At 42.1% G+C, this 24,256-nt stretch overlaps 3 protein-coding genes across 3 annotated transcripts in view; 1 reads left to right on the forward strand and 2 right to left on the reverse strand.

Annotated features, from left to right (window-relative positions):
* SH3PX1 (sorting nexin 33-like protein SH3PX1) overlaps window positions 1-12,615 on the reverse strand; it is a 47,683-nt gene extending 35,068 nt beyond the window's left edge. The window contains exons 1-5 of the mRNA XM_050186445.3: window positions 12,398-12,615; window positions 11,583-11,666; window positions 9,398-9,472; window positions 3,406-3,585; window positions 2,100-2,233 (exon numbers count right to left, since the gene is read on the reverse strand). Coding sequence (XP_050042402.1) covers window positions 2,100-2,233; window positions 3,406-3,585; window positions 9,398-9,472; window positions 11,583-11,666; window positions 12,398-12,421 — 497 coding nt within the window. The 5' untranslated portion in view covers window positions 12,422-12,615. The remainder of the gene's footprint in view (window positions 1-2,099; window positions 2,234-3,405; window positions 3,586-9,397; window positions 9,473-11,582; window positions 11,667-12,397) is intronic.
* A 112-nt stretch (window positions 12,616-12,727) lies between these two features.
* asf1 (histone chaperone asf1) lies at window positions 12,728-15,798 on the forward strand. Its single transcript, XM_050186452.3, has 4 exons — window positions 12,728-13,286; window positions 13,497-13,612; window positions 13,840-14,016; window positions 15,420-15,798. Exons 1-4 carry the CDS (start codon window positions 13,178-13,180, stop codon window positions 15,627-15,629), a joined length of 612 nt encoding a protein of 203 aa, XP_050042409.1. The 5' UTR covers window positions 12,728-13,177; the 3' UTR covers window positions 15,630-15,798.
* A 1,569-nt stretch (window positions 15,799-17,367) lies between these two features.
* The window catches only part of AGBE (1,4-alpha-glucan-branching enzyme), a 51,514-nt gene continuing 44,625 nt past the window's right edge, over window positions 17,368-24,256 (reverse strand). Inside the window, exons 13-15 of the mRNA XM_050186443.3 lie at window positions 20,299-20,429; window positions 19,416-19,533; window positions 17,368-17,515 (exon numbers count right to left, since the gene is read on the reverse strand). Of these exons, the coding sequence (XP_050042400.1) occupies window positions 17,468-17,515; window positions 19,416-19,533; window positions 20,299-20,429 (297 nt within the window). The 3' untranslated portion in view covers window positions 17,368-17,467. The remainder of the gene's footprint in view (window positions 17,516-19,415; window positions 19,534-20,298; window positions 20,430-24,256) is intronic.

Raw genomic sequence — 24,256 nt, forward strand, 5'->3', positions numbered from 1 at the left:
GCAAACAAATAGAATGTAGAATGCGTCCATTCTTTTTGTTGCTTATCACCCCTTTATAAACACACACATTGTCTAAGAGTTCTTACTAGTTCTCGATTTGCCAGTACATGTTTTTTGTTTGTGTTGTACTTAAGTGCAAGAAACATTTAACAAGTGTGCCGTTGCGGAAACACTTTTATTAATATTTGACAGTAAATATGTTACACTAATAATGAACAACAAATTTTTTTGGAGACCTGATTTTTTGGACATGTCCAATAATTCGGACACCCTCACGACACCACACCACCCCACAGAGTCAATGTAGAAAGACATCTGAAATTTTGGATGCTGAAACTCTTTGCTGTTCAATTTTCTGGAAATTTAGCCGAAACAGCAGGTCTGTAACAGCAAATTGAAAGCACTACTACAGCCATTTGGACGATCTTTCCACCTCGAACCAGCGCTCCTGGACACCAATCCACTGGTAGCTGCAACTGCCGCAGTAACGCTAGGCCTGCTTCAACATTTGTTATCAAGCTTCCTGCTGTTCGGTGCCGTGTTTTTCATTGAAAGAATTTGCCGCCGTTAGCATTTGCTTTGACTCTGCCTTTGTCATATTCGCCAATGGTTTTGAAGCAAGAAAAACACGACACATTGTATAATGTCAGTTCCCAAAAGTCGGCTTCGACATAACACAGTGGTGTTACATGGGCAACCATAGGCAGTGTATTGCAATGAAGCACACCAAGAATGGAAAGGGGTCACTGACACTGGACACAACACGCATTCCTTAATTATACACGCATGTACCTGCCATCTCCTGCTGCAGCACGAGCCTAATAAGTGTACAGGTAGTCCTTTAGAGATATTTCAGACATGCCGGTGGCAATTTGAGGCCTTTGGGGCAGTAAAAGGCCTGCATTAATTTTTTCTGACTGCCCAAATTTTTTAAGTGTTTTCGCGGCCCCTAGGGAGAAAGAATGAGATGTTGACTGTACTCAACACTACTTGAATCAAATGGAGCAATGTTGACTAAAATATACATCTGCCTCGCATTGGAATGCTGTGAGAACAAAGCAACCTCACAAGCTTCTGTTTTTAATTCATACAAATCCAGAAAATAATTATACCACAAAGGTGTTAGTAATTTCTACAGAAGTTCCATGTAAGGGTCCTGAAAGCCGTGTTCCCTTCAATGTTAATTGCAGCACTTTTCACTTTAGTTCTACACATGTCCAACCAGCCACATTTTTTTTGTTTATCACTGATAAAATCTATCGCTGCTGTTCTGAAGGGAAAAGCTTTACCAATTTCTTGCCATGCATATGCAAAACAATCTACCAGACTATTTCATTTTGTAATGCTGTATTCACTGCAGACTGCTAATCACGGCAGCTGCAGCCTCTTTTGCATTCAGTGCCAACAGGACCTTACCATTAACCAACTGGTAATTTTTACAACAAAGAGCAGCCTTTACCACAGAAAACAGGGACAGACTCCAGAGACAGTGTGGCCAGAATTGATGCCAGAAGATTGACTGATCCACACTCATGTAGAAGTCACACAGGCAACAAAAATAAAAATCTAAGCTTTGCCCCATGCTGTCCTTACTCAGTATCAAACTCATGCCAATGAAGCAATAAGAAGCTGGGAGGCAGATGTGCATAATGCACACACTGAGGGGTGATAACTGCGCATGTTTTGAAAATAACTTTCAATGTGCTCATGCAGTAAAGGTTGCACTTCCTAAAACATGTCAAATCGATGTTGCTGATTTGCAAGGTAGCATATAATAAATTTTGAAAAGTGAAAAAGGAAACAGGCTGAGAATGAATGTCGACGAAGGACAAAGGCTAGCGAAGAGATGATGGTGGCTGTCAATCAGATGGCCCCGTGAGTGTGAGTAGTGGAAGTGCAAAAGATAAATCAGCAGTGATCAGCCAGCAAAGATGGCTCTTAAGATGTTAATTTTTGTGAAGACAGATTTCCATAAATTTCTGTGAATGTTCCGTACTGAAGTTAGGTCCTCTTCCACCTTAAGCAACACAAATTTACATAAGAGCTTTAGAGGTGTTACTGAAAGCAAAACAAAGGTTGAGACAAACAGGAACACTGACCGATTGAAGCGCTTGACAGTGCCGCCCTTGGATGCGGCATCTCCTTTGCTGCCGGCCTCTTGTAGCGACGAGCGGTTAGGTGGGAACAAGCCGTAGTTGCATGGCCCAGACAGCTGCGGAGGCTGCTGCATGTCCTGCAACACAGCATCAGAAAACACGCTGTGTCTATAAACAGGAACATCACGCGTAATACATCAAGGTGACACCAAAAGCAGATCAACTACGGCATGCAGGTTGCTAGATTCTGCAACTCTCCCCAGGGGTGTAACTAAGGGAGGGGGGCTTTAAGATGGAGTCCTGACTACCCCGGAAACTTCTTCGTGCTTTAACTTTTTGGGTGACACTAAAATATATACACGCCTTCACAGCAACCACCAGTTGCCAAAATTTTTCATACATTGTAACTTTCCTGATAGTACTTCCCACTTCTTCCTTTGCTCAAGCCTTCCCTTTTACAAGACCACCTCAGCACTCCCTCTGCCGCCCACCTTGTCGGTCACCATATCTCGTGGCACATGGTTGTAAATAACATGTTTAGGATCGAACACTAACATCCCGGCCTCCGGCAAGCCCTCCCTAACCATAATAATCCACACCGTCCTTACCAGGAAAATTTGCGGTGCTTATCAGCTAAGCCACACAAAGTCTGGTAGAGGCACGAAAGATCGCTGCTCTGAAATTTCGTTACAGTATTACAAGCTAGAGTGCTGCCTACGATCTAGCCTTCGTGCATGCTTGCCAATCTTCTAAGCACATGCAAAGGCTTGTAGATGGTTGCTGGTGCTATTGATAGTCTCTCGTGCCTCAATGTTGACAGAAATATGCGTGGCCAATCATCGAGTCGGGACTCTATACATAAAATGAAATCAGTTTTTTAGCATTCATTTGTGCTTGATTCACAGACGAAAATAAGCCAGTACAAATCTTTCAATATGGCAGCCGTTCTACCGCCCCCCCTCCCCCCCAAAAAAGTTTCTTGGGTATGGTCCCGACTCTCCCAACACTGAGAACACCAGTCTTAGTGCCACTGAGAAACAACACAAGCCACAGGAATAAATTCATGTCTACTGCACATAGCTTTGCCTTCAATAAATAAATTTTTTGCTTGCTTGGAATTTATTCGGCTGTCAAGTCTGCTAACACTCCATGCCAATGCTATGTGACACTAGCATTTATAAATAGTAGGAAGCTTTTTGTTAATCATATCCACACCCACTGGTTCTGCCACTTGGCAAAAGAGTGACATCCCTGAAATAGATAAATAGAAAGCATATTCACTGCTTGACACGTTACAGAAAAACAATACCTGTGCTCCCTGGTTTGAATCGTCGTCGTCCCAGTCATCGTCCCAGTCATCGCCGTTATCATACTGCACAGACGAAGGTGCTGTGGTCGCGGCGGTGGACACGGCTGACTGGCCTGCCTCGTACTTGGGCGGCAGAGGTGGTGGTGGTACTGATGGTGGCGGAGGGCCGGCTGGGAGAATCTGAGACACCAAGGGGCACAGTCAGACATAATGCTCGACCACCATTTCTTCGAAGACAGGGACAGCACAAATGGCGCACAGCAATGACACAGGCAAGACTACACTTTCTATGTCTATGTGCCTTTTGAGTGGACATCAGTTTCACAGCTGTTCATTCCTTTAGCCAAATCTGCAACAACTATCCCGCTTAAACATTCAACTAGTACTTGTTTTTTTTGGCACATGCATACCAGTTGTATCTCCCCAATTGTATTAAATTTCTTTTATATACCCAATGCAATTTTCTGGTGATCAGTTGTACAACTACCCTGTTTGCTTTTCATGTTACTGGGTATTACTTCATATAGCATACACATATAATCATCACACAATTTTCTAGTAACTACCTAGTTACTTGCACATACTTTTGCTAGTGCACTCTAAAACTTACTTGCGAAAGTGTGCACTAGAGAGGACTGAAAACTGTATGAACAAACTGGTCCAAGCATTTGTAAAATAAGTGACACAAGCGATCACATGGTCAATCGAGGAATGCACAACCGGGCCATGTGTATACAGGGCATCTGTTACCGTATCGAGCTATCTAGGTACGTTAATTCCTGCTGAGAAAGCACGATCGAAGGCTGGCTAATGTGCCACGTGCCCTTTCGCTCTATGTGGGCTGCTTCCACGATTAATCTGATTTGGGTCCAAAACATTGTTTTGAACCCCATTTGGTGCCGGTTGAAAAGGTGGGACTTGCTCAATCTATAGCAAGAAGGGCTGCTGAAAGCGTTCAGCCAAGGTGTGTGTCGGAGTGCATTGATGTGTATTCCAGGACTAAAACTAGAGGCGATAAAGCCCACCTGTTGGACAAAACCTCGCATAATGATCGAACTATTTTGTAAAAAAAAATTGAAAATTCAGGGGTGCGATTATTATGCGGGTTAAATTTCCCGTGAAAAAAAAAATTTTTCATCTCGTGTTTGCTGCAGGATGACAACAGGTCAACAAATAGGCGCCTGCCATTGTATGTAGTGCGGGACACCAAAACAAAAATGGCGGCCGGCGGAGCAAGCCGAATGCGATGAACACAATTTTTCTTCTTCTCGTGAATACATTATGTGCATTGAAACAGTTTCTTCCGTATCAGTAATGAATAATATTGTTAATATCGGCAAGTTTGCGGCAATAACGTAGCCATGTCCACTTTGAGGGGACAGAAACAGATGGGCAGGCACGCTTAGCTGTCAGTGACATAGAAACACATGGCAGGCATGCTGCGGAAAGTGCAGCATTTGTCTTCACTACTATCCTAATACGGCACGTTTCCGCTAAAGGTGGGCGAATATCTTAGCTGTGTTACAAGCGTCGGCATATGAATAGGGTACACTCCTAACGTATCAGTGTAAACGTGGCTACTATCATTGCCGCTCGCGATTTGTTGCGTGCCCATGAGTGCAGACGAGAAGAATCGAAAGATGCCTTTGTTGTTGCTGTCGACCACAACCATTATAAAGCCTACACATAATAACCGCAAGTTTCGTCGTAGATTTTTTTTTTTTGTAATGGAAGTGGAAAAGTGATGAAGGGAATGAAAAGGGGCATTTGCTTAAGAATGTTTGGTGCATGCAGACCACTTGGTTTGTCTTGAAGAGTCGTTCGTGTAGCATTCGACAGATGGTAAGCGTGATCATTATTAGCTAGACTTGGCACAAGACATATCGGTGCGGCAAGTTCGGGGTGCGATCATTGCACGGAAAATTTAAAAAATCGAATTTTGACGACAAAATTGCAATCATTACGCGAGTAAATACGGTATTTAGTGGACAATGGGTTAGGGGTCGCTGTTTTGGACAAAGGAGGTTCTTTTGTGGTGTTACCTAATGGGGTTTATCAGGAAAAGGCAGGTTTGGCTGTTGGCAAGAACTTTAAAGAAATGAAAGATAATGTAACCAAAGTGAAGGCAAAGGCAGCGGCGCTTCTTGGTTCTTTAAGCCTAGAAGGCCTTACAAGCGTGTTAAGAAAGCAAAAGAGGGACAGTTAAAGGTATTCTCTGTGAAGGCCCACAACCCGGAGATACCTTTCCGGGTCATCATAACTGAAAAGAACACTTGGCAAAGCGAAGTTTCCACGTTTTTACAAGACCACCACCTTGCTTCGCTAAAACTGGCCGATCTCCTGGTTATCCCGAATTCTGAGAGCATTGTCGAATACCTTTCGTCAAATAATCCAGGAAAGTGTGCCGCTTGTAGTGTGGACGTAGAGGATCTATTTTGTTCTTTGCCTCACAACCAATTAATGTGCAGTGTGAAGGCATGCATTACGAAGCAAAATGATGAAATGCGGTTTGTCCAAAAACGTGGTGCTACTGTTGAGTTTCCTTGAACTTTTGTAATGTTACCTGAGGTTGAGAATAATAGGATGGAATTTCTTGCTTTTCATACAAAAGGCTGGTATCTGTATCGAATCCAGAGTGGCTCCCGTCCTGAGTAGCATTTTTTTGGCGCAGGTGGATGTGGCATTGGACTGGCGTCTTTCTGGGATAGCCATCAAGACGTTCAGATATGTTGATTTTTTTGGTTTTAATTGATGGAGACAAACACCATCAAGGTGGACGAAATAATGGTTCTTTTTAGTGAGCTTGGTCATGGTTTGAGGTTCACCTCGGAGCAACCAAAAGAGGATGAACTACAATACTTTGATCTTAGACTACGTTTTCTAGACGAGCATGTCTGTTGGGAATATTTCTCCCGTTCTGCCAAGCCCCTGTTGAACTTCACCTCCTGTCATCCGAAAGTAGTAAAAAACGCCATTTGCACCCCCGTACTTCGCGCTGTTCTGGTAAAAACATGTGGGCATGCAATGTATGCCTTCGCATGTCAGGTAGTCAGGCTGGAGGAAGCTGGGTACCCGGGTAGCTTAATAATGGGCAGCTCTGAGAAGTTGATTAAATGGGTAAAAAACTCGAGAAGCCAGGATGCCGAAGGAAATAGCAGGAAGAAGAATGTGGTAGTTGTACCCTATGCACATCACCTATCTCATGGCCTGAAGAACGTTGCAAGTCGTTATGGGGTGCAGGTTGTCGTTTCGGCTCCTGGAAAATTGAGTGCTATATGTCTGGCGGTCGAAAGGCAAGAAAGTGGAGCAGAATGCAATCCTAACGTAAGGTGCAAAGTGAAACATGTTAATAAGTATGTAGGCTGCACTACCAATGCGGTATACTCTTTCCCGCTCACGTGCGGGCGAGTGTACATAGAGCAAACCGGCCGGTGCATCAATGTAAGACTTAGAGAGCATGAATTGTTCTTGGACAAGAATGATTATGCGCATGTGTCTGCCCTTTGCCGGCAATGTAAGTGTAAGCCTCTGCTCAAAGAGACAACACTTTTGTTTAAGCATACTGATGCATCCAGCAGATTAGTCGTGGAAGCAGTCCACATTGAGCGAAAGGGCACGTCGTGCATTAGCCAGCCTTCGATCGCGCTTCCTCAGCAGGAATTAACGTACCTAGATAGCTCGATACAGTAACAGATGCTCTGTATACACGTGGCTCGGTTGTGCGTTTTTCGATTGACCCCGTGATCGCTTGTGTCTCATATACTTGATGTGTGTTTCAGTAAACATAGCTGTGAGTCAGTGCTCGTCCTGTGTCCTTTCACTCCGTCATCATCTTGTTCACGCTGTTCCCTTTATGAATGCACACCAACTCGCCCAACTTTCCACTTTAATACAATAATTTGTAAACATAACTGACATTAGGGAATTGCCTCCTCAAGCATGCCAACACTTCTTTTTTTCTGTAACTCTTCGCAATCGCACAGGCTTGAGGAGAGACAAGCATAGGTGCAACGGTTTGTACTACTGTAATCATGCAATGGAAAACTACAAGTCCGGCAGTTTTGCTTGGTGCCTTGCTTTGGCTGGAAAGACTTTCCTTCAAGAAACAAACACAAAGCAAAAAAAGAATACTTATTGCTTATTCAAAACAAACACCAAGCAGACACAATAAATAGCATAACCAAATAAAGGGGTGAATTATGGTGACGTAGGCGCCCGGCAAAAACTCAGTAGAAGAGGACGGGCAATTAAATGTCACTGTGCAACTTAGAGTGCAAGTCTGATGGCGCAAAGACAGCTACCAAATTGCAAGAGAGGCTCTAGTATGCATGAGCTCGTATGAACTGTTTTTTTTTTCTTTCTAAAGTGGCAAAACAATTATGGAATGGCTATAGGTATCAAAGAGTGAATCATAAGTGCTGCAAGGCACAAGCTCACTCCAATGAATTTTCACTCCGATGAAATTACAAAGAACAGACAAACAGCTTGTCAGATCAGCTCTCTCAGGCATCTAAAAATGCAAGTTTGCACAAAGGTCTTCCATAGACATTGGTTAGTGTGCTGTTTCCGTAGGTCTAACCAAATGTAATAAGCTGTTGCCAGCCCATCTTGTAAATGTGAAAGTTTATTGTAAATATAACAATCAAAATGATAAAATTAAAAATAATTTTGGCTTACAGAGCACTCTGCTGGCATTTTTCTTGGAAAGATCTTTTGACATACAGAACATCTCTGACCAAGCTTTTATCAGATAAACTATCGAAATAGAGTAAGGAAACATTATAAAATTCCAGAAGAAAGGCTCACGATTAAAGGGACACTAAAGGTTAATATTAAGTCAACGTGGACTGTTGAAATACCATCCCAGAAACCTCGAAACGCTTGTTTCATGCGAAGAGGAGACTTATTTTAAGAGAAAATGTGTTCTGAAGCATCATGGCTGTAGTACATATTCGCACATTTGTAGCTTTTCCTTCGTGAAAACCAAATGCCGCACTCACAGCCCTGTCTTCGACCTGCAGTTGTTCTTGCGCTTCGGAGAATGCAGGCAAGACCGGTGGAACAGCGCTATGGGAAAGCATTGCATTGAAAGGCACTCCACACGACTTCAGTAAGTCGGCGTTGAACTCGTAATCCTCTGGACGAAAGTGCAGCGAGCACACTATGCGATTTTTCGGCTCTTTGCCAATGCGCTGTGGCAGAGGTACGGCACTTAACCACTTCGAACGGAGAGGTTCACTCATTGGCACACAGTGATAAGTAACGTTGGATTCGCCGGTGCAACTGCCCTTGGCCAAGTTCCGCAGATTGTTCGCGCATCACACGACATCACATGGACGTGGCATTCTCGCTGCTTGTTCCAAATGCAAGTTTCGCGAGCCAGCAGAACCAGCGCAGTACGACGCGATAACGAAACAACTGAAACTCCAAAGCGTGCGCGGCGCCTAGTCGAGCGAAAACGAAACCTTTCGACCACCCATACTACACGAGGGTAACCTGTGGGGTAACGTCAAAATGTTATTTTTTCTTAGAATCGAATAGCAGTAGACAAGTAGCACTTTCTTCCGTCTTATAATCTAATGAAATGATCTTTTTAATATGAGTAGTTGACTACTAGTGACATAAATTATGATGAGGAGTGCCTTCGTCATTGGCTAGTACCGGAATGTCGCTGGGGGGTCTCAAATCATGTCATGCATTTACCTCAATTTCTCGGTTACTAAAGCTCTGTTCATGATTATATTGACGCCTTAGACGTTCTAGAGCATTGCTTTATCACTTTAATTTGACTTCATTGTAACCTTTAGTGTCCCTTTAAGTAAAAAAAAATTTTCAGCTTAAGAAATGCTGCATTTACAGTGTAGCTGTCCCCCTTGGGTAATTTGAAAATTGTGCCAAGTTTTGTCCAGTTACCTAGTCATCTCAATCCCATAATCGTGCCACATCACATTGAGTGGCTATGGACAAGAAGGTTAGTTTGCAGTTCACTTGCCTCAACATAGTCTTCGGGGAACAACCCAGTCTCGCCTCGGCTGTTGATACCTTCGCACCAGCCTTCCCCGACATCCTGAAAAAACACAAAGCATGTTTGTTGCCAAATTGCAAATCTTAGTAAACAAACACAGCAGAAAAATAATAGTGTCTCAAAATTTTATGCATGACCCAAGAGTGAAAGCTAACAACTGATAGCACTGTAAAGCTTACTGGAAGGCTAAGATCTGGCTTCTCAAAATAACACTGCCATATTCGTATCAATTAACCCTTTCAGTGCCTTTTTTTTTTTTTTTAAGCGACACACATCCAGTGGAGAGTTCTTTCTCTCAGATATTATAGAACAAACAAAACAGTTTATGTCTGGTTATGCAGAAGGGCAAAAATTACACAAATTATGACAAATTCTCTCTTGATATGGTCTTCACGTTCCTATCTGACATCAGTGGCACTGAAAGGGTTAAAGGCATACTGCAACAAAATTTCACTTTGGCTAAACTTGTAAAAGAGTAGTACACTCCACCAAAACAATCTTGGCAAAGCTGCAGACCAGGTGACTGTATAGCTTTTTTGTTAGAAGCCTTTAAACAGCACATAAGAGGAAGCTTTAGCTTGGGTCCTACTTTGTTGCCACCTGTTCACATACATGTAAAATGCAAAAATGCTTTCCTGAGATAACACAGAGATTGATTTGAATGAAATGTGTTGCGTCTGAGAGAGAAAGTTGAAATTCTAGTGACTAGGAAACTGTATTTTAATTTGGGGCCTTATTTTTTAAAGAAAATTCCAGCAAATCGATATGTTAGAAAAAAATATAGAATCATGAAGTTTACAAACTTATAGCTCAGCACGAGAAACAGATACTGCAATTCTGTAAATGCATCAATTTAGAGCATCTACAGTGGACAAAGTTCATGTATTAAGTTGCAGCTTACATTTAATTGTTACAATATTTACAAGGGTTTTGCAAAAGGCCTATTCACAAGTTAGTAACATGTTTCACAGGGGTGTATAACATACATTTTGTCCACTTTAGATGGATTATTACATACAATTTACAGAATTTTTGTATCATTTTTCATTGCAGAATTCTGGAGTTGTAACTCGGTAGTCTCATCTTTATAGATTTTGCAATTTTCACAAGTTTTTATTAAAAAGTCCATATATATAAAAAAATATGTCCAACAGTCACTATATTTTAACTTTTCCCTTTATATGCAAAAGATCCTATCAAACTTGGTGCAGTGGTTGCCAAGTCAAGCAATTTCTCCTTTCCCACGTTTCTAGATGTATTGGAATGGGAAAACAAAGACAACAGAAAGAACATGATCAGGATGGACCAGTGGAGAAATCAGCTTTTTGCGTGAGAAGGCATGCAAACCAATTTCCAGGGCGCACACTGTCTGTGGCTTCAGTGAGTTCTGGTGCTATAGGGATATTGTTTCAGCTTATGATGGCACATTCCCAAACGACTTAAAACCACATCGTTCAGTTCAAATGTCATCCTGTCTAACAAATACAGTGTGCAGAGTAGTCCTCAGGTAGGTAGTTTAACTCTCATTTGGTTCAGTCTCACAATTTCTTTCCACTCCTCTTTTAGCATTTTCGATTTCAACCGTTACACCATGTTGATTGTCCGTTACTCATTCTTGTGCTTATTCTTCTCTCTGCCTTTAATGGATCTGACTGTGCTGGTACTTATATGACATCTGAAAGACTATAAACCTTATTTGTGAGTGACTATTGTCTGTGTATGCCTCTTTTGTGGTGTGCTTGTGTGCAATGTTCTTTGTCGATTATGAAGCCAAAGCATACACCTTAGCATTCAGAAGTGTTCAGACGTAACACAATCAGACAAAAATACGTAGCTGCTTATAAGCACCAAGATAAGCTTATACATCATGCTGCAAAATATTGTTGTAGAGAAATGCAGCTCGCTAATATAACATCGGTTCCATGGTTTCTGAATCCTATGAAAAAAGATGTATATTACAGTGTTGCATTTGCACTTTTCAGTGACCCATGCTAGGGCCCATATTACACACATGCCCTCTGTGGTGCCTTTGTACAACTTTCATTATAACACACATCACGTTCACACACAAAAAAAAAAGAAGTGCCACACAATGTATACCACAAACAAGTTTGTTTAAACAAACCTACTGACAGCAATGTGCCTTGCTCACCTTGTTAATGACAGTGACTGTTTCATCTGCCCAGATACTAATTTCACCAGGTGCCTGTGGCGCAAAGTCATACAATGCTTTGGCCTGTGAAGAAACAAACACAAAAGATTTAGTTACCAAGAATAAACAGGTTCAGCACACCCAACTGTACTGAATGTAGGTGCTCCGCTCCATTACGTGACGAAATTTAAGCTGGCAAAGCCAACCATGTGGCGCGAGTGGTCGCAACAAACAATTGTTGCGCAGTTGCACGCACAGACTAAAATAGGCAAACCACTCTTATCAAATCATTAATTTGAATAAGCACTGCTTGCACTGTGCCAATCTTTCAAACACGACAAGCGGCAGCATACAGTGCTCGCTCGTAACGTTATACACGTGATGAGCGTATCTGCGATCGTCAGCAAATGATAACTAGAGGCGGTGCTTTTCAGAGGGTGTCTTAATGGTTTCTCCTTCAGTCTGTCTGTAGCCTGAAGTAACTGAACTGTATCAACGAGTAAAGGTTGCACAGAGTTTGACTGCCATGATAACTCCAAAACTTTATACAATAAGTCGCACAACCCTCAACAAACGCGTAACTTCACGCATTACGTCACAGCTCTTGTGCGCTCAATTACACGACGCCTTGGGCATTGACGTCCAGACGTCACTGTTTATCGACACTCCTTTTCGACTTCAGGAAGTTGGACTAGTCAGTTATCACGCTCGTAGCAACTATTTATCGGATGTCATGTACAGGTTAGGTTTGTGCATCAGGGCACAAAAGTTTCCCGAAACACACAGTCACTGATGAACAGAGATGTGTACTTTACCTGCCACATTTGCTTGCCGTCCATGTTACGAGGCAAATCAGCTAGCGAAGGGGGTTCCCAGGCGTGTCAGCCAATTTTTGGCAGTAGCACCATCATTCGGATGACGTTTCTCCCATTACCAGCTATGACTTGTCGACTGCGACGATTCTGTTAGCTCATAACAGGCCGATTTTCACACTTCGCATAACTTCACACCCACCCCCCAGCAGCCTTTGCTAACAGTCACCAGCCGCTTATAACTACCCCGCACACGTCGACTGAGTAAGAAAATTATATACTTTGATATATAATACAAGACAAACGCAAAACAAAATTTAAAAATATAATCAATATTTTAACATGTAGATAAACTAACGATGCATAAAGAAACCACACTGGCAATTTCCTTGCGCTGTAGTGCTGCCTAGTTCCCGCCAAATGTTTGGGCAGCGTCTTCAATGGATGTTGAAACTGTGTCGTGAATGCAGCTTACGAAAAAAAAAAAAAACATTTAGTCTGACGCGTAACCATTAGCAGCATTATTCGCGCTGTGCAGTCCTCGTGGAAGGCATGGACCAACGCGCGAGACACGTGCTTGCGTAGATACCTGGTAGAAGAAGCAAGACCAAAGCTAGTGCGTCGAAGCCACTATTGGCGGTGAAGTTCAGAAGGCCTGCTCGTTAACTGCTCAAGCGGCTACTCAGCAGCTTTATAATTGTCTGGTCACATCGATACTCGGCGCTTGTCGTGCTACTTCCATCCAAGTGTGCTCTTCGCCTTGCCTGAGCTGCTCCTTTCACGATGGCCAAAGTCCACGTTTGCAACGTTGTGGTGCTGGACAATCCGTCTCTGTTCTTCAACCCTTTCCAATTTGAAATAACTTTCGAGTGCATCGAAGACCTCAAAGAAGGTGAGCATAAGAGCAACAGCTCCATTTAGACTCTCGCCAGAGTCGTTTTACTACCAATTGGGGCTGCTATTAGACGTGCTCTCGAGGCTAGATCCAGCGTTCAGCTAGTGTCATAGGTGTTGCCTGCCTTCTTGCTTAAGCTAGTTTCCTAAGCTTTACTTGCATACCTTTTTGTGTTCACTCTCATTTGTTTGGCACGCTTGTTTGCAGACCTAGAATGGAAAATTATCTACGTCGGCTCAGCTGAGAGCGAAGATTACGACCAGATACTCGACACGGTCTACGTGGGACCCGTTCCAGAGGGCAGACATATGTTCGTGTTTCAGGCAAGTGTGTGCATTTACGAGACTTCTTTTTTATCCTGTCGCTGTTTGTAGCTGTTTGGTTGCACGCTTGTAACCAAACGTAACGTTTGGACGCGCGTCTTTGACAAGTAAATGCATTGGCTCAAGCCCCCCCCCCCCCCCTTTCCCCCTCTAGAGCTGGGTCCATGAAAATTGCATCACATTGGTTCATCTCGTGACACCGGCGTTGTGGGCCTCATTCCTCGCAGGCGGACCCGCCAGATCCCAACAAGATCCCGGTGCAAGATGCCGTTGGAGTCACGGTCGTGCTGCTGACTTGCTCTTACAGGAGCAAGGAGTTTATCCGCGTGGGTTATTATGTCAACAATGAGTACACAGATCCAGAGCTCAAGGAGAACCCACCATCAACTCCCCAGTTTGATAGGGTAAGCCACCTAGGCCATCAACACTATTGTACACAGTGAATAGATCATAAGTTTGCTGTAGCTGAATGGCATTAGCTTTCGCTTAGATTGTGCTGAGGATAAAGTATGAATAGATATTAAGTGCAATTTTTGCTCAAGCGGTAGCTGTCATTTGGGTAAGTGTCGCGGTAGCTGCTTCAGTCGAATTGACGAATACTGTGCAGAGTCGCAGAGCTCTGTGAGCATGTGGGATGTTGTGCAGGTAGGGACAAAAATAATATGGAATCTGCAAGCATGTGCGAAACTGACATTGCGCCATTTAACAAAGCAAGCACATCACAAGTTGTGCTGTGTGACAATTCACTGCATACTCAGCTGGCCGGAAAAGACAGCACTCTCCTAGTGCAATCTTCTGCTATCATCGCGACTCTGACAGCAGGCTGGCAAAAAGTGGGCAAGCACACAAGTATGAAAGCGTGCACATGTGCCATCCCATGTCTCGACAGACAGTGCTTGCTTCCGTAAAGGCCGTAAAAATGCAGTGTGGTACACACTTGCGCATCCTGCATTTTGTCCCTGCCTGTACGTATCTACATATTTATGAAGACATTTAAACTCTGAAGTTAGCTTATTGCCTGGATATCTCATAAGAGATCACAATCTGTGGTCTAGTTTATGTAATAGTGTGCGTTGGTATGTCTGGTGTACCCAGTAGAATTATGTTTCCCTGCTGGCCTCACAGACCCTATGAACCTCCTCTGCTTCTTATGGTAGAGAAAAATTTGTCCTTAATATCCAAAGATAGAGCTACATAAATGTCAACTGATGTGAGGGAAAGCATAATGAAATTTGTGACAAAATTGCTTTACTCCACCATAGCTGTAAAAGTTCCCTATAGTTTGTAGATACTAGAATGATTTGCATTATGGTTGCAAGTATCGTTCATTGTGTGGCAGATTCCCTTGAGGTTTTGTAAAGGATTTATAATCAATCTTTGAAGATTGCCATTAAAGCCAGCAATGTGGTATTCCTGGACATGTAAATTCAAGTTTCCTTGTTCAGACTTCCACTCGCTTGTCTAGAGTGCTTGAGCTTCATGCTGCGAAGCAGTGGAAGCGATATTCTTGCATTGCTGCTTGGTTTGAAAAACTATGCTTGTGAGCAACTGTATTCATCTGGACATGCAAGCCAAACAGCTTTCAATGTGGTAAATCCTAAACTTAGTAGCTGCTTTGATATACTCATTTGCTTTGCAGTGTGGTGCTCCAGCACTCCAGGCAGGAATGTGGATGTCTGTATTCCAGCGTAATTACTTTTGACATGCCAGTAGAATTCAGGAGTGTATGTGCTGTGAGCATGGAGAGGTCTACATTTGACATACACTGCAGTATGTTATACGGTGTACTACTGTTTGTGTGCTGCAGCTACAGCGAAACATCTTGGCCACAAACCCACGTGTGACACGGTTCAAGATCGACTGGGATGACAACCCCGGTGTTGAAAATATCCCACCCAGTTCCTCTAATGTGGACTCCAATCAGATGCCAACTTCAGTGTCTGAGGACAGCATTGGTCCACTTCTCAAGGCCCCTGTGCTGATGAATGACAGCAACCAAAGCATGGAAGTTGTATGATTGTGCATCCATTGTGTGGAATGGGCTTACTCATCATCATTGCACCTGCTGCGGACCGTGTGGATTTCAGCCGGGGACTGTGTGTGTCATCTGCTGTTTGAGAATGCCGCATTTGTTTTAATGTAACTGTATTTACTTTTCATTCATAAAGTTTATTTCATACTGCTTCCTTCTGTAAAATGCATTGCACTTCATTCAAAATAAGGGATCCCTTATTTTTTTAAGCAGGAAATGCCAAGGGGGGAAAGCCTAACAGCAGGTTTTGTTAACTCAAGCTAAAAACATTGCCAGGCTCCTCGCTGCTTAAGCTTACACGGTCAACTTCTGTAAAATCAACCTGGACAGGACAGACGAAACTGAATTATCCGGCGGGTCAAACCAAAATACAGAAACATTATTACACACCGCTGATTCATTTGGCATTATTTCAAACTCATGCACACTTTCTATGTGTACAAAGTTGTAAACTAATGCAGAAATGACATTCAGTTCCTAAAGAATGTTAAAAATCTAATGCACATGCTATATCTTATCAAGAAAAATTGTTGAAATCCAAAGTTTGGTGGCAGCCAGTCTGGCCAGGAAAATACATATTAAAGCGCAAAAAGACACTAAGATAACTGAAATTTTAATGACGTTTCGGCTCACCATACAGGAGCCTTGTTCACAATAGAACCCATATTATCTGGGTTACTACTTGCAGGCCGTAAGCCTGTTGCAGATTGATGAAATCCAAAGTTTGACGGCAGCCTGTCTGGCTGGGAAAATATATATTGAAGCACGAAAAGATACGCCAACCAAGATAACTGAAAATTTAATAACACTTTGGCTCCCCATACAGCCTTGTTCACAATGAGACCCATATGAAAATTTAATGACATTTCGGCTCCCTGTATGGATAAAACCAAGGCTACCATTTGGGCTCCCATATGGTGAGCCGAAATGTCGAAATTTTCAGTTATATTGGTCAGTTATCTTTTCGCACTTCAATATGTATTTTCCCGGCCAGATGGGCTGCCATCAAACTTTGGATTTCATCAATCTGCTATAGGCGTATGGCCAGATTAGTAGTAACCCAGATAATATGGGTTTTATTTTCAACACAGCTCCCGTACAAGGAACTGAAATGTCATAAAATTTTCAGCTATCTTGGTCGGTGTACCTTTCTGTGCTTCAAGAAAAAATGTTCCACAATAGTTGTTGGTTTCCTAAAAACTTCGCCTGAATACACGTGTTGTGCGATGAAGCATGTGAACATTGTGAAGGCAGCTTTGGTTTCATGTCTGATTGCACTGCACAGGCAATTTTTGGCCCAGTTGTCTTTAAAAAAAGATTGCATGTTAAAATTGGGTAAATACCGTAATCGAACATTGTGAGCCACGATTACTGCTTAAAGATCAATCATCCTAGGGTGGGCTTAAAAAATGTGTCTTTGACGAGATAATGTGTTCAGTGCATTTGCTGTCCCCCAAGCTTCACCGAGACACACTGCCACTAAAGGGGTCCCTATCAGTCGCCATAGGGGTCGGGTGCGTGCTGACTGGTTAATTTCAAATTATCTGGTGAAGGCCAATTTTAGGATCGAAATAAAAGTTTGGGCCCATAGAAATGCATAGATGCCGGCGAGGACCTTCAGCTCTGGCGACTGCACTGCGAAAAAGTTGGTAAAGTTCTACTCATCAATTCACTAGTGGTGAATTTTCTGAGAACTAGTTGAAGCTAACAGTAATGAGAAAAGTCAATGTTTGCTGGAGTGTTTATTTCTGAACAGCATGCTCAAATGGCTGCAAACCTAGAGGCAATATGTTGCACTATTCTCCACAAGCATCCAGTCCACATCAATCTACACGTGCATAGATGAGTCCCACTCTGCAGGGAACGTACGCCTGCAAAGAGAAGTTGTCACGTTCAGATCACTTTAATAGCAGATAAGTGATGGCTTGCTATAGCTCATGCCATCATTTTCAGCATGCAGTAAGAACTAGCCTCAATAGCATTGTATCCACAGTCACTGCCCAACACAAATCAACTTAGCATTTTGTCAAGAGAGTCAAATATACCTATAACAAAAGATACTGCCCACTATATCAAATGTTCTTCAAACTTATACAGGAATGTCATACAGCATGGCATTAGCTGTGGCATACTGATGCTGCTTTAAAACCTGACAGATTAAAGCACAAAGCCAATATTGCTTTTAGATTGAGCAACGACACTTCATTTGATGTCGCGAGTACACCAAGCAAAGAAAAATGTGACACGCATTCACGAACAGCTATCGTTCATCTACTGACTTTGCAAGTTTCTTTCCTGCTTACATTCTTAGACTTCCTTTGTTCTTTACTTCAAGACTTATCCTTTTTGTGCGTGTGAACTACAGGCAGGAGATGTGTACCGAGTGTAAAGGCACAAGGAGTAGCATGTTGAGGTACGCAACCCTTGATGTAAACTGGTATTTGTGGGAAAAAATAGAGCTGTGACTACGAGACAAAATGGTTAGCCCTTGGTGACATATGGCATGTATATAATGTACACATGTACAGTTTGCTCTTTAGTAGTCTTGTGCCTAACTGTTTTGTTAACATCCTTTGGAGAAAGTTTCAAAGCCACTTAGCACATGACGAAAGCTGTTCTAAGGTTGCATATGAATCTGAGGCACTATGGAAGTTGGTGCTCCAAATGTCCAGAGGAGGTGCTGTTACTTACTTTCCAGATCTGCAAGATTGCCAGGAGTAATGCTGAAGCACTGCCATAATAAAACTCAATGGCACCTATCACTTACAAAGTGGCTTGGAAACTTTGTGCATGCTGTATACAGCAACAAAAAGCAATGTATACAGCTGTACCCTCTCCTATTCAGGAAGCCACAGCCTTGAAGTAGTTGCCAGTTGGTATGCTCTTTATTTGCCACTTCCATTAATCTCATGGCTCCAAAGGTGTAACTGCGGCAATAAAGTATGCATGCTAGCATGCACTTTGTGATCAGAGAAGCTATGTTTTAACCAAACATGCCAATACACAATACACAGTGAATGCTGCTGAATAATGACAGCGTAGGGTTTTCATGAATATTTCATGGTAGCAACTGAAGGGAACTATATCGTGCTGTTTTTACAGGGAGAACAATGTTTCTGCTACAGCACAGCAGAATGTTTAAAGATGTCATTACTACTTAACCATTACCACCCTGGCAAGTGTAATGTTGGTCACAGAAGTTTATGGGACACAGGATTTATGAATAAACAATCTGCACGAAACCTATGCACATAGCCTCAAATTCAAATTTTGTGTGCAGTAGCTTTTGCAGACTACACTGTTACACATTAAATTAAACACACCATGTCTTAACAACGCAGAATTCGCACTTCTTGGGAAATTTTGTGGCCAGCTGTACACACTATATTGTGCACATGATAGGGGCTAAAGTACATTAAGACGATCTATTATGTGCCCCTTTTTTTAGTTTAAAGTGCTGTAGAGTGGGAGGGATGCTGTAGAAGAGTGTCAACGTTGTGGCCATGTGCACATAAAGGCATTATGCACACTGTGGAGAGCTAAAAAAACTATTCTTGCAACTGCTAATCATCAATGCACAGATAATGATGTGCAGACTTAATGTGAAGTCTGGCATTTCCTCACAGTATTTTAATACTTCTAATAATTAACCTAAATGCATTCTTGTTTCTGCTGTCTAGGCCACCAGTATCACTACAATTATTGCCAGTTATCACTAGGGGTGGTTGTGCATATGCAAGCTTCCGCAAAAAGTGACAATGTTTGGCATACTTTGATGGAGTTCCTTCGTCCAGCATAGGGGCTGTTGAAAGTGAAGATATCCACTCCCCTGTCGATACGCTCGTGGCCCCCAAACTCCTCTGCATCAGAGTCCAGGACGACTTTGTACCTGTAGTCGCCACATTAAGGAAGTGCTCAAGAGAGAAGCCTATATTTTACTTTGCCCACCTGTATCACAATTGCCTGCTGCTCTTGTTCAGTTTTCTTTTTTTTTTATGTTGTCTTGCTTGTACTGGCAGTGTATATCATTTTATTGTCAAGAGAAACCTATGGAGTGCCCTATTTTTTACTGCTCCATCATTATGCTTTGCCCTCATATTCACCAAAGGAATGTGCAATGCAAGAAACATCATCCCACAACGGTCACTACGCAGAAGGTCATCTGGCCATGAGCGGTGCTGGCTAACACTCCCAAGGTCAGACATTGTATACACACACAAATACCCAAGAAAGTATATGGGAGAATCGCCATCGATGTCGCTCAACTGGCAGAGCATCGCACAAGTAATATAAAAGATGTGGGTCTGGCTCCCGCCAGCAGCAACTTATTTCTTTTCTGTCCTTTTCATTTTCCTTTACCTCATTAATTCTTCATTTAAATTAAAACCACAGCTAATTTCCACTATGCTTTCCTTCATTTCATTTTCTGAATGATTCATGTGGTTATGTGAGAAAATTAAAAGAACATCCAACCCCTCATGTTCCCTTTCTTCTTGTTAACCTGTCCTCAAGATGTTTTACGTTCACTTTAGGTTTTTCTGTGGGTACAAGCACCAAGTTTCTTCATGGTAATTTTTTGGTTGAAATGCTATGCTTCAACATACTTGGAAGAATGTGCACTGCAGTCTGAGCAGTACCGTCAGAGAAAGGATACTTTCCAGGTGTATCGACGCCGACTTGGTAGTCTGAGAAGCTCTTGGAAGGATGAAAGTTGATCACAAACAGAAGGCCAGCCCTCTCAAAAGCCACCACCTTGTCATCTTCATGCTTCCAGCTTACGTAAGCCTGTCAAGAAAAAGAAGAGCAAGCCATAGTTTTTTTAACAATGCACAAAAGTAGAAAAGAACACGAAAAAATTTGAGAGCCAGACATGGTAAAATGCAACGGTCTAGCTAGTTTTTAAAATATCAAGTTTTAAAATACTAACTTTGGTTATGAACTGCTGACAGTGTAGGATAGAAGTGATCAGCTCCTTGCATGGTCCCAGAGTGTAAAAGCCAGATGTTATGAAACTGGTTTTCTAGTAGAATTGGGACTAGTAGAAAAAAAAATTTTATTGTTATGCCAATTATTATTCTGTTTGCAAGAATAAAGGACAGAAGTAGCAATGCAGCTAATCAACAAGTGGAGGTGAAGAGAAGTGTGTTCAGTTGAGTCTAATTGATGCAAGCAGACATTGTTCAGCCTTTATTTGACTGGAAACACTCATTATTCATAATATGAGCAGTACTGAATTTTGATGTAGCTACATTTTTGGGAATGGCACTTTGTAAACTTGCCTTATCAGCAGTATTTTGTACTTGTGGGTAATAAAGCAAAAGGAGTGTATTTCGATTTCCCTCAAAAAAGGTATTATGTTCACAACTATGGAACTCCATAGTAAAATTCATCACAATTTGTAAACTGTCTATATTTTGGGATTTAAAGCAGAGAGAATTCATATAGATTTAAACCTCTTTATAACGAAGTTGGTAAAATGGACAATTTGTTCCGTTATGTTAAAATTTAGTTGCATTGAAATTTGATCTTTTACGCAAATAAGTAGTTGCCGACTGAGTTTTCTTGCAAAGAAGGGGCTGCAAAATCTTTCAAATTATCAAGCGATCAAAAAAAGCAAACTAGAGCGATAAAAGTATTTTGTTGAGTTTGAAAGTCGGTGACGAAAGATACAGTTTCATGTTGTGTTGACGATATCTTCACATTGGCAATACGAATTAAAACAAAGTCAGCCACACTTTCTTCGCATCCACTCCGCTCTTGTGGCTGATAGTGTTGCTTGCAGTGGCACGATGCTATTATGAAAAGCACTGGCAGTAGGGAGCGAATGCTTCATCTGCTTCTCGCCTTCAATGCGTCTCCGAAACTCGAGATTACACAACCTCCAGTACTAGACACGCAGGAAGAAATGCACATGATGTCATGTCATCTCAGCACGGCCACTTGATCGCGCGCGCCTCACATATTTTCTTATTTACATGGGATCTAGTGGCCGGAAAACGTCTCATACGATCGCAGTTTAGCAATGTACTGAACATTGGTGCCGAAAAATTGTGTTTTCGGGAACGTATGAACCGGTAAAAAAATTAGCGCAACTCTATTGGGTCATTTTTTGTGTTCGCAAATGCGAACGTGGCCGCTGGGAAAACATATTTAACGGGAACGTATCAACGAGGTTCTGCTGCGTGTGTGTGTGTGTGTATGTGTGTGTGTGTGCGTGTGTATTACAGTTAAAACTCGATCTAACGAAACCCGATTTTACGAAGTTCCCGATCTAACAAAGACACTCCCATTCCCCGGCAAGTACCCATAAGGTTTCATCTTGTCATCAACCCGAATTAACGAAACTAGCTTGCATTAAACCCAATTTCACGAAACTTTTCCCGAAATAAATTAAAAAAGCTGTGATTTCTTTCTAATTTTGACGCAAATGTATTTTTTTTTTAAGCATGCACTCTAACGGCGTTAGAACATCTAGGCACCCTAGTCACGGCCTTAGCTTTATTTTGATGAAGCTGCACACTGCACTCATGCAAGGAACAACGGACTCTGCATTCACTAGCGTTCTTATGTACCAGATGACGCTAGGGGCAGCGGCAGCTGGACCGCCCTCGCGAACTTTATACATGCACAGGCGTGGGTTAGCAGCAAATACAATGCCGGACACTCGCCTTTTGGGTGTTGCGACATTACAATTTTAGATTTCGAAGGATGGAAGAATCCCTTACTCAATTTTCCGAACTTCCCGATGTAATTAAATAATTCGAGCGTGGTCATCACTTCGTTAAATCGAGTTTCAACTGTATAGACAGAGAGAAAGAGGGGGGAGAGGCTTGCTTCCCCTCATAAAATAGTTGGTACGTCACTGATTATGCATCACTAAGTTATACCAACAATTTATGAACAGTAATTTTGCACAACTTGTACAAACACAATAACAAGTTTACTGACGCAGTAAAGTGATACAAGATATTTGTCAAATGGGCAGCAATTATTTATCATTGGTCATTCATTGTACTAGAGGAACAGCTTACTATATTGCATCCATAGCTACAGACCTCAAATGTACTCATTATGTGCACCGTATGATTCTGCTGTGTGAGTCCGGGCATTTGTTTACAACTTAGGTGCAGCTGACAGAAGTAGTTTATCTCTTGGAGATACAGAGCTAAGAGTTCTTCAATTACTGATTGTCGGGGATTTCTGAATAAAGTATAACGGCCGTAAAGCAAAATTTTGATTCCAAGAGCAGGTAAAATTTTTCCTCCCACTTCATTACAAGTTTCCTTCGAATTAGTTAAGCTCCTGTCCAACAAGAGCATTTCTGCATTTCACACATATTTCAACAGAGAAATTGAGGGTCAATGACGCAAATATACGGCACTGCAAACAAGTCCCAAGTGGTCGATGCCGTATATTTACGATTACATTTGTGAGTTTGAAAAACGGGGCAATTTCTCAGCTCTCCAGAATAAAAACAGGAACAGCGCAACACAGGACGAGCGAGTAAACAGGGCAGAGCACTGACTAACACTCTATCCTGTTTACTCTAGCTAGTCAGCGCTCCGTCCTGTTTACTCACTCGTCCTGTGTTGCGCTATTCCTGTTTTTATTCTAAAGATGAACCAACCAGCCCCATTGAACACACTACTAACTTTCAGCTCTCTGTTGCCCAGAAACTGCTGTGACCTTGTGTGGATAGAAGAAAATTTATTTTTCGCTCCGTAGTCTCTTGCTTTTAATTCCACAGTTTCTCTATGCTGTCACCTCAGAAATTTCTTCAGCAGTTTCTTCTTGCGGGCTGCTTTCTTTTGTCATGCTCGCAAAAACTGATGTTTATCTGGTTTCTAGTCTCTGAAAAGGTCACTGCTAGATGCTCACTCTTTTATTGCTCATAGGGGTGCGATTACACCTTGAGACTTGCAAAAACTGATTGCCCTTCCTTGGCGATGGCATGAAGGATTACTGAAAGTTTCTGATTTGTATGGCTTTTCTGATGGGTGCACAACCATGGAGTTTTCTTGCATGCGCCCGCATACACAGTTTGATGTAACACTATGTAAGTGCACGCCAGTTGCTCTTCTGAGAGTTAAGCGGCAATTCATTTTATGCAGACTATTTCCCAAGTGCCGAATTGGGATATATATCTATTCCAGTGTATCTACATCTTTCTTCTTATTACAAGTATTTAAGTAAGCTGATCTGTATTAATGAAGAAACTATGCATGTTTACCTACAGAAAATATTTTTTATCACTTTATGGTCACTCAAAAAATTTTGGTAAATTTTGTTTGAAATAGGTCACTATGAAGATTTTAAATCTGCAATAAAAGAGTTGCAGTTTTTCCCAAAAGGCGCAGCATTTATTGCAACAGCAAATTAGCAGATAGCCATACGAAGCAAGGATAATATGTTTATTGGCGGTATGAACTCGTAAACATTTGCTTGCTAACTAAATTAACAAGCTAGGTGTCAGTGCACACAGTAAACAAGAACACATCACAATCGATGACCACGGACACTCGCTTCCAGTAAGATGGCGTGACAAAACGCGGCATCAGCTGCAAGCAAAGTAATCTTCGTGCTGTCTATTGCCTCAATGCAAAGTGAGCGCC

This window comes from Dermacentor andersoni, chromosome 11, assembly GCF_023375885.2.
Source record: "Dermacentor andersoni chromosome 11, qqDerAnde1_hic_scaffold, whole genome shotgun sequence".
Taxonomy (NCBI): Eukaryota; Metazoa; Arthropoda; class Arachnida; order Ixodida; family Ixodidae; genus Dermacentor; species Dermacentor andersoni.